The sequence below is a fragment of the Rhincodon typus genome, chromosome 13 (assembly GCF_021869965.1).
Source record: "Rhincodon typus isolate 14 chromosome 13, sRhiTyp1.1, whole genome shotgun sequence".
Classification (NCBI taxonomy): Eukaryota; Metazoa; Chordata; class Chondrichthyes; order Orectolobiformes; family Rhincodontidae; genus Rhincodon; species Rhincodon typus.
Genome location: NC_063344.1, coordinates 55,512,357 through 55,521,893, shown reverse-complemented (window position 1 = coordinate 55,521,893; position 9,537 = coordinate 55,512,357). Strand labels below are relative to the sequence as shown.

The following is a 9,537-nucleotide window of genomic DNA, read 5'->3' as shown; positions in this document are numbered from 1 at the left end:
TCTTCCTGCTCCTCTGATGCTGCTTAGCCTGCTGTGTTCATCCAGCTCTACACCTTGTTATCTCAGATTCTCCAGCATCTGCAGTTCCTACTATCTCTGAAACACAAAGGAACTTGGGAGTGCTAGTTTAAGATTCTCTTAAGGTTAATGTGCGGGTTCAGCTGGCAGTTAAGAACATAAAAGCAATATTAGTATTCCATGTCAAAAGGGCTAGAATATAAGAGCAACCATGTACTGCTGAGGGTGTATACACCTCTGATCAGACCACATTTGGAATGTTGTGAGCAATTTTGGCTCATATCTAAGGAAGGAAGTGCTGACATTGAAGGAGGTTCACAAGAATGATCCCAGGGATGAAAGGCTTTATCACATGAGGAATGGTTGAGGACTTTGGGTTTGTACTGAATGAAGTCTAGAAGGATTGGTGGGGGGCGTGGTTGGAGGCAGGAAGAATCTCATTGAAACAGATAGAATACTGAGAGGACTGGATAGAGTGGATGTGGAGAAGATATTTCCAGTAGCGGAAACTAGGACCCAAGGGCACAGCCTCAGCGTGAAGTGATGACACTTTAGAACTGAGATGAGGAGGAATTTCTTCAGCCAGAGAGTGGTGAATCTGTGGAGGCCAATTCATTGAGTATATTTAAGATAGAGATAGATAGGTTCTTGATTAGTAAGGGAATCAAGGTTTATGAGGAAAAGGTAGGAGAATGGGATCGAGAAATATATCAGTCATGACTAAACGGTGGCGCAGACTCGACAAGCTGATTGATCTAATTCTGCTCCTACATCTTATCGTCTCATCTTATGGTCTCATCTTATGGTAATCTTTTCGAATTCAATGTATTTCTTTTTATTTTTCTCCCTGTTGAATTCCCACTCTAATGCAATTTTATTCTCAATTTTTTAAATATCTGCCTGATTAAGCAGATATCTCCTGTTGGTCCCAGCTGATGTCCTGTGGCCTCATTGCACCATCGTCTACTCTTCTTCCAGAAACTCTGTGAATGAAAAATTAAAATAAAACCTAAACACTCAGTGATAATGTGAACGAATGGAGCATGTCACCAGATGCCAGGCTCCAGGAAAATCTAGCCTGTTATTTTACACTGGGTTGAGCTTTTGGATCCTGGATGTATATCAGTCATTACCCACACTGCCCAGCTTTTTCATTATGCTGACTGTAACCTAAATTAATTATTTTCCAAGTAAGTCGCAGTAGATATTTGTTCCGATCGAGAGGAAGTACAGTGATATAACTGAGGGTATTTAAAATTTTTGAGAAGATTTGTAGCTCTGCCTGTGGATGAAGTTGTAGACATGCTCACCAAGCTGGTGGGTTTGGTTGCAACCATTTTGTTACTCTGCTAGGTAATATTGTTAGTGTGCCTCTGATAAAGCGTTGGTGTTCTGCCCCGCTTGTTATTTATATATCTTGGTTTGCTGGGGTGATTGGTATTACTTCCCGTTCTGTTTCTCAGTTTCTCTTTCTCACCAAGAGACATGACCAATTCCTACTTGTCTCAATACACACAGGCAATGAGGGACACGAATTTGACTGGGACAACACCGATAATTGCACAAGCCAAACAGAGACGCACCAGGGAATTTCTGGATGCCTGGTGTTCCAACCAGAACTCCATCAACAAACACATTGCATTAGACCCTGTATACAAACCGCTGAGAAACAAAACCGGAAGTGATACCAATCACCCCAGTAAACCAAGGCACATAAATAACAAGCAGGACAGAACACCACTTCACCGGAGGCACACTGGAGATGTTACCTAGCAGGGTGACAAAACCTTTGCAACCAAACCCATCGGCTCAGTGAGCATATCTACAGCCTCACCTGAGGGTATTTTCAATATCACCCTATTGCCTTTGCAACAAAGTTTAAGCCAAGATTGAAGGAATTATAGAATTGATGGAAAAAGGCACATTTTGTCAAAGCTTTTCATCTTGTACTCATCAGGATAGTTCACAAAAATATCAAATCAAGGAGAAAACCAATATTTGTGAATTTTAAGATCAAAAATTTCCCCAATTGTGTCTTTTCAGCAGTACTCGAGTCCTGTATAACTAAATGACTTTTTATTTCTAAGATTATTGTAGTAGTTATTAGAAGCACCAGGCCTCCACATCAATCAAGTAAAACATAGAACATAGATTGAGTATTGAGTCTTGTTGTCTCAAACAAAAAGACAAAATAATGATAGGCAAAGCCATTAGAAAATCTAGAATGAAGATTGGAAAGGATGGAACAAGTGGATAAATTTGTCTATTTAGGACAAATGAAAGCAGGAGATGGCAGATGTGAAGCTAAAGTAAGATGAAAGATGGAGATAGTGAGAAGGAAGTTTGCAAAGTCGAAGGATGCATTGACAACAAAAGAGCTCAAACTTGGGACTTGGGGGGAAATGATAAGACATTGCATTCTACCAACTTTCCAGTATCCCTCAGAAACCTGGACAATAAGTAAAGATCAATTGAAGAAAATTGAGGCCTTTTAAATGTGACTCCTAAGATGTATGCAATAAATTCTAGAAAAAGATCATGAGGGTGCTTGAAATTGGTAGTGCAAAAAGACCACTTAAAAAGTAACATCCAGAAAAGTAAATGTCATGATTGCAGCCATTTAGTAAAACCTATACGGCTACAGAGATCTTTTATGGAGACGAAGTAAAAGACATCAGAATGAACAGTCAAGGTAGACGTAGTTTGGTGACTGACGCCTCAGAACGGTTGCAGATCAGCTATGGTGGACTTGTGAAGATGTCACAAGATATGCATGGCATACTATGAAAACAAATCTCCCCTTCCAGGAGTAACTACATGCAGCAGCATGGTTTACTAGAATGCAGTTTCCTTTGGAATTTCACACCAATGGAGACTGAGATTGTCATAATAAATTATTAATTCAGAGCTTGGGGGAAGACCTGCAGCTCTGTATGTAGTGACCCCCTTCTCTGATCTGAAGCTATTGGTTCAAATTCCACTTCAGGACTTGCTGTCCATGAAAGCAATGTTTATGATAAGTAACCTATTAATGCTTCCAATTCATCAAGATACAAAAGAATAATTTTGACCTTAAAGGGTAAAGGAACTAGTCAGTCAATTGTATTTGACAACTCTTCTTCATCACTATTCTGCCAAAAACAGGTCCAATTCACAGTGCCATGACTGTCCTATGAGTGGAAAATAGTGGCAGGTCCTGAATCTACCATAACAGGAGCAGGGATCAAACCCCATGCTGTTGGCGCCAGTCTGATCTACACTAGCTGTTCAACCAACTGATCCAACTTGCTGCCCATGGACCCTGAGTTCCTGGAGCAACGGATTTTGATGTTAGTCTTCAATTAATTTTCATCTTGTGGCTTACCGGGAATATCTTCCATTCTTACTTTCAGCCATTGGAATATGTTGTAAAGATTTACAAGTTGATACTTGTTTACTTGTTTTATGACTGCACTTTACCTGGTCAACAGGTCTGGAGTGGGGATTGAACCAAGATACTTATTCAAAGGCAGGGAAGCTGGAAGGCATTCTTGTTTCATATTTACTAACGAGTTTCAGTTCTCATAGTAACTCGGTTTAAGAAGTGCCAGGGATGTTGGAAAATCTTCACAGAACAACTACAGAACTGGAAAATTTAATGTGATGAAGAAAAGAGTTTGAGCTACAGGGCAAAACAAGCCTTTCTTATAAGGTTGTACAATTTGTGTGATGTAGTGGTAGATTATTCTAATAATGTGCAAGGCATTCTAATATTAAAAATTCCTTATTCTGAACCTCTTCTAAATTCTACCTAATGAGAAATCTCCATCTTCCCAGGCTATTGGATGCAATGAACAATTAATAATGTATTAATGAGAGTTCATTATTCACCCAATATTTCTGTAACTGTACTGTTAACATCTTCAACCACAAATGTTGAGTAGATGATTTTTTTTCCTGAGTTCTGCATCATCAATGCTACCAATATTCAAAGAAATTTAAATTTTATGTGACATTAAAAACCAGTCTAAGTGTATATGGGCTCTGAAAACATCCCAGCTGTAGTGAAAACAAAAGCTGATCAAAAGAGTTGACAGCACCTTGCCACACTACTTATCTCTGGATAGAAATAGTATGCAAAGAAATGGGCAAAAAGCAGGAGACTGACATGAGGTCAAAATACTCATTTGAAGAGCCAATGCAGGCACAGTAGGCCAAATGGCCTCTTTCTGTGCTGTCACAATTCTGTGATTCTTTGGTTCTGTCCTGTACAGCTATGACTCTGAAATCTATCTGATTTGAAGTAAGAATGCTGAGATATACCCTGTCTACAATTAAAAAACAAGTTAAATCCAATCCACTAATTAATGTTTTAATAGTTTCTTGTTGATCATTAGTAAAATGATGGAAAGATTGATGAGGCCATTAAATATATTTGTTCATATGTGACCTATTCACAGATACTCAATTTTTGTTCTACAAGAAACATTCTGTTCCAGATCTCATGACAGCCTTGTTGTTATACAAGGACTAACTGGCAGAGAAAAGATTAAAGAAGTCACCCATTGTTAATCCTGCTCAAATTTAATTCTATTGATATTTAAAGATCAGCATCTGAACATGTTCCACAATAAGGAGACAATGCACTGTACCAAATTACTATCCAAGCAACTGGACAGAAAATTACAGACACATTGTCCTGACATGCAACCTTAGGAACACCTCAGGTTCAACTAAGCTCATTTTAAAGTAATCTTTTACAGCAAAATAATGTATTTTGTATCACTTGACCTAGTACTCCTGTTCTTGAAAGAGAGTATAGTAATTTATCATTTACAATTTCATTGAAGATATGAGAATACTATTTTTAAAGAAAATCTTCATTCACAATGCTGCTTTTGAATCTGCATTTCAGAGGTTAGGGCAAGGAATCCTTGGAAACATTGACCTATTTCCTTGGGTTTCCAGAAATTAGCAGAAAAATTTGGAAACTGCTATTTTTAGTTACAGCGCTTGAATGCAGTACTTGAAAACAGTTCCTGGCAAATGGTAAAGAGCCAATGTTGCCAGATATCAGAATGACATTTAATCATTTATAAACACCTTAAGGTTATTTACAGGGTCCTTAAGGTCATTTTCATTTCTGAAAATTTCATTCCTTATGAAAAGTGCTTATTAACACCTTACTGCACAAAAAGAACAAAGTTTACTTTTAAAACACCTTTTCACAAAAATAAACTTTAGTCTGTAATTTTAAAAATGTCATGCCTTTTATCTTTATCTACATAAAACTTTTAATTTTATTTCTTTTAATTCAGAATTCATTTTTCTAAACACTACAGTCTTATTTTTCTGATGAAGGGTCTGTCCAAAAGTTAACTCTGTTTTTCTCTCAACAGATGCTGCCAGACCTGTTATGTTTCTTCAGTACTCTGTTTTTGTTTCAGATTTCCAGCATCTGCAGTTCTTCGAATTTATTTTATTACTACAGTATTATTTTCTACCAACTAACATTTTCCACTGTATTTATTACATTAATTTTTGAAATGTGGAAAAGAAACTGTCTTGGAGTATTTAAGAACTCATATTAGTAATAACAGCTAGTATATTTTGGTCTTATTTGGATTCAGTTTTTAATAATATGCAGTAGTGTTGCAGGAGATCAGTCCAGAAAATTCAAATTGTGCAGGGATTTGTACACTCAATTTTTGTATGATACTGTAAATCATTTATCTTACTGAAAGTATTTGTGGTATTCTTAAAGTGCTTTGAAACATTTTGCAATGACAAGACATATAAAATATCCTCATGCTTTAAGAAATTATTTATAAATCTGTACAGACTCATTCAAAACTTTGGGATATTTTGTCCAACCCTGTGTAAATCTACAATTCTGTACAGATTTCATGTCACACTCACATAAAGTGAGAACTCACCAGTAAAAGCAAGAACAAGTGGAATTTTCTTCCCCAGAGAACAGTGGAGAGTGGGTCATTCAATATAGTTAAGGCTGAGTTAAGTGGATTCTTGGCTGACAAGGAAGTCAAAAGGTACAAGGCATATTCAAGAATTTGGAGGTGAGGCCATAATAGATCAGCTGTGATCTTATCAGATGATGGAGAAGGCTCAGGGGCCAAATGGCCAACTGTTCCAAAGTCGTATGTTTGTCTGTAAATTTAGATATTAAAGCTAAGCATATACAATTAGAATCATAGAGTCATACAGCATGGAAACTTCTGCATAATATTCCTTTCATCTTCTAATAATTACTCAGTACATTGAATATTGTCAACTGATTACACCTTCTAGCCCACCAATGATATTTCAATGACCGTCAGTCCAACCAGTCCATGCTGACTGTGTTTCCCAAAGAAACTAGTCCTACCTGCCTGCACTTGGCCCATTATCTCTCCAAACCTTTCCTATTCATGAACTTATCCAGATATCTTTTAAATATTTTAACTGAACCTGCATCCACCACTTTCTCTGGCAGTTAATTGCACACACAAACCAATCTCTGTGTAAAGCAAGTTGCCCCTTGTGTCCTTTTTAAATCTTTCTCCCCTCCCCTTAAAAATATGCCCCCTTGCTTTTGAACTCCTGCACACCAGGGATAAGACCCATGTCATTCACCTTATCTATGCCCCTCATGATTTCATAAACTCACTAAGGTCACCCCTCAACCTTTTATGCTCCAGTGGAAAAGAGTCCCAGTCTTTCCAATCTATTTTTTATTCTCAAACCCTTCAGTCCCACAACATCCTAGTAAACCTTTTCTGAACCCTTTCCAGTTTAACAATATTCTTCCTAGAATGTTTACATGTGTAATCTGCTGAGAAATGTTATACTGTAACCAGAATCATGTATCTCAGCTAATGAAAGTTTAAGTTCTGACTCAATAAGTAAACTTGAAATGCCTCATAGATATATTTTGAAATGTTATCAGTGGGCTAGGCCTCCTGCAGTGCCACAACGATGCCACCTGAAGGTTGCAGGAACAGCAACTCATATTCCGCTTGGGAACCCTGCAGCCCAATGGCATCAATGTGGATTTCACAAGTTTCAAAATCTCCCCTCCCCCCACCGCATCCCAAAACCAGTCCAGCTCGTCCCTGCCTCCCTAACCTGTTCTTCCTCCCACCTATCCCCTCCTCCCACCTCAAGCCGCACCTCCATCTCCTACCGACCAACCTCATCCCGCCCCCTTGACCTGTCCGTCCTCCCTGGACTGACCTATCCCCTTCCTAACTCCCTACCTACACTCACCTTTCCTGGCTCCATCCCTGCCTCTTCGACCTGTTTGTTTCCTCTCCACCTATCCTCTCCTCTATCCCTCTTCTATCCGCCTCCCACTCTCTCCCTATTTATTTCAAAACCCCCTTCCCCTCCCCCTTTTCTGATGAAGGGTCTCGGCCCGAAACGTCAGCCTCTCTGCTCCTATGATGCTGCTTGGCCTGCTGTGTTCATCCAGCCCTGCACCTTGTTGGCTAGAAGGTGTGATCAGTTTACACTATTTAATGTACTGAGTAGTTAATAGAGGATGACAGGAATATTATGCAGAATAATACACTTTTCCCTGGATCAGAAATTCAGTGCCAAAGTCTTGAGAAGTAACTTAATGGCTTGGAATTTATAATTAGATCAAGAAAGTATCTACCTGAAATTAGCTACAGGTGCAGATTGTGTTGAGACATACCAGTCGACTGACTCTTACATTTGTACAGTTCAACGAACGTTGTTCAGGCAGGAATTAGCCTGCCTTATTTGTAAACTCTGAAAACTGTCAGACTATCTTCTGCAGGAGGCTTCAGGTTGGTTCGCCCCTGTCACAATGAGGGCTGAAGATACCAATGTTCTCATTGATCCAGAAGGATCTGGGGACAATTGCTATGTTGCCAGGGCAAGGTACCTCAGTGCAGCGCTGGCAGCACTGTCCAAGGTGCTGAGTTTCAGTTGGGACATTAGCTGCTTCTCGGATGACAACAAACCGACCCTGCGGTAATAATTTGAAAGACAGCGAGCGAGTTGCCTCAGCATGCTGAGCAGGATTCACTCCTCACCGAAAAGCTCTCACAAAGACACGAGGCAACTACCTATCTCACTACTTTATGTGACATGCCGTACACACAGTTGCTGCCGCCTCCCCTTCTATTGCAAAGCGAGCTGCACTACAAATGGTTGTATCGCGAAGGAGTTGTGGGACGAGTGTAAACAGCCACCGAATGCTCAAGAATTATTTTACAAAGCAGAAACATGCACACAGCTTTTTTCTCCTGTTGCTCCCCCTCTCCCACCCTCCCCTGCGAGCTGGAATGATGCGGTCATCTCACCGAAGACGGTGTTGGCGAATCCGTACCAGATGCAGCCCATCTCCCCGATGAGCCAGCGCTGCCGGGCGCTGGCGGCGAAGCTGAACGGGGTGCCCAGGGTACACACCAGCAGGTCGCTCACCGAGATGTTGGCGAGCAGCAGGTTAATGGGAGAGCGCAGCACCTTGTAGCGGCAGAAGAGCAGCAGCACCAGCATGTTGTTGGTGAAGCCCAGCAGCCCGATGCTGCCCAGGCACACGGCGGCGACCAGGTGCCCGCTGGGGCTCAGGGTGAAAGCTGGAGCCAGCTCCTGGGGAGAGAGAGCCCCCCTGTGCCCGCACAGCCCCTGGCTCCCCTCGCTGCAATTCACACTCAGGTTGGGAGAGAGCATCCCGGCCAATACATGCAACTGCAAAGATCCAAGCAACCTCTCGGCTGTGGAGTCGCCAGACAAATGCAGCTTTGCCATACCGCTCTTTTTTTCAAACAAGCCTCTCGCCTTGAGCGCAGGTGACGTGCAGACGGAGAGAGAAAAAATCCCTCCCACCGTACGCCCTAGCAGAGCCAGGCATCGGTCGGTTCACCGCCCGGACCCCGGCTGTCAGATCAAACAGCGGGCTGCATGTATCATCTCACTGCCTCCTGACTGTAAGCCAGAGGGAAGGCTGCCTGCGCCGTCCCTTCTCTCGATACGTTTCATCTTGGTCCCTGGAGGCAGAGCCCACCTTTCACCATACTGTGGAGGCAGGCTTCCATCAGGGGAACATCACCAGCCACGTCAACTCCACTTCCTTTTATTCAGGGATTCACAAGGGGGAAGACCTGCTGAAGCTGTACGCGTTTACTCTTGTCAACTTTCCCAGAATGACAGTCTGAGAGAGAAAGTCACAAATACTTCAATTGACCCTTCCAAAAAAATAAATAACCAGCAGGACACATCAGGAATACCACACACCTCATCTTGATACCTATATCCTTGATAATTCCCATGATCCTCTTTCATTCTGAGGGTCAGACACCTTAACAAGGATGGCCGCGGGGAGACAAGGGCTGTCCTCTGCAACCCTTTCAGATAACTCCATACTTGGCTAGCTCAGTTGTCAGAGAAGTTCATAGACACCCTACAGTGTGGAAACAGGCCCTTCGGCCCAACAAGCCCACACCGACCCTCAGAGCGTCCCACCCAGACACATCCCCATATAATCGAACTAATCTACACATCCTTGAACAC

The 9,537-nt window shown here is 41.5% G+C and overlaps 1 protein-coding gene across 1 annotated transcript in view; it reads right to left on the bottom strand.

Moving 5' to 3' along the window:
* The window catches only part of LOC109918597 (opsin-3-like), a 53,354-nt gene extending 44,657 nt beyond the window's left edge, over positions 1-8,697 (bottom strand). The window contains exon 1 of the mRNA XM_020518528.2: positions 8,328-8,697. Within this exon, the coding sequence (XP_020374117.2) occupies positions 8,328-8,697 (370 nt within the window). The remainder of the gene's footprint in view (positions 1-8,327) is intronic.
* Positions 8,698-9,537: the final 840 nt, after the last annotated feature.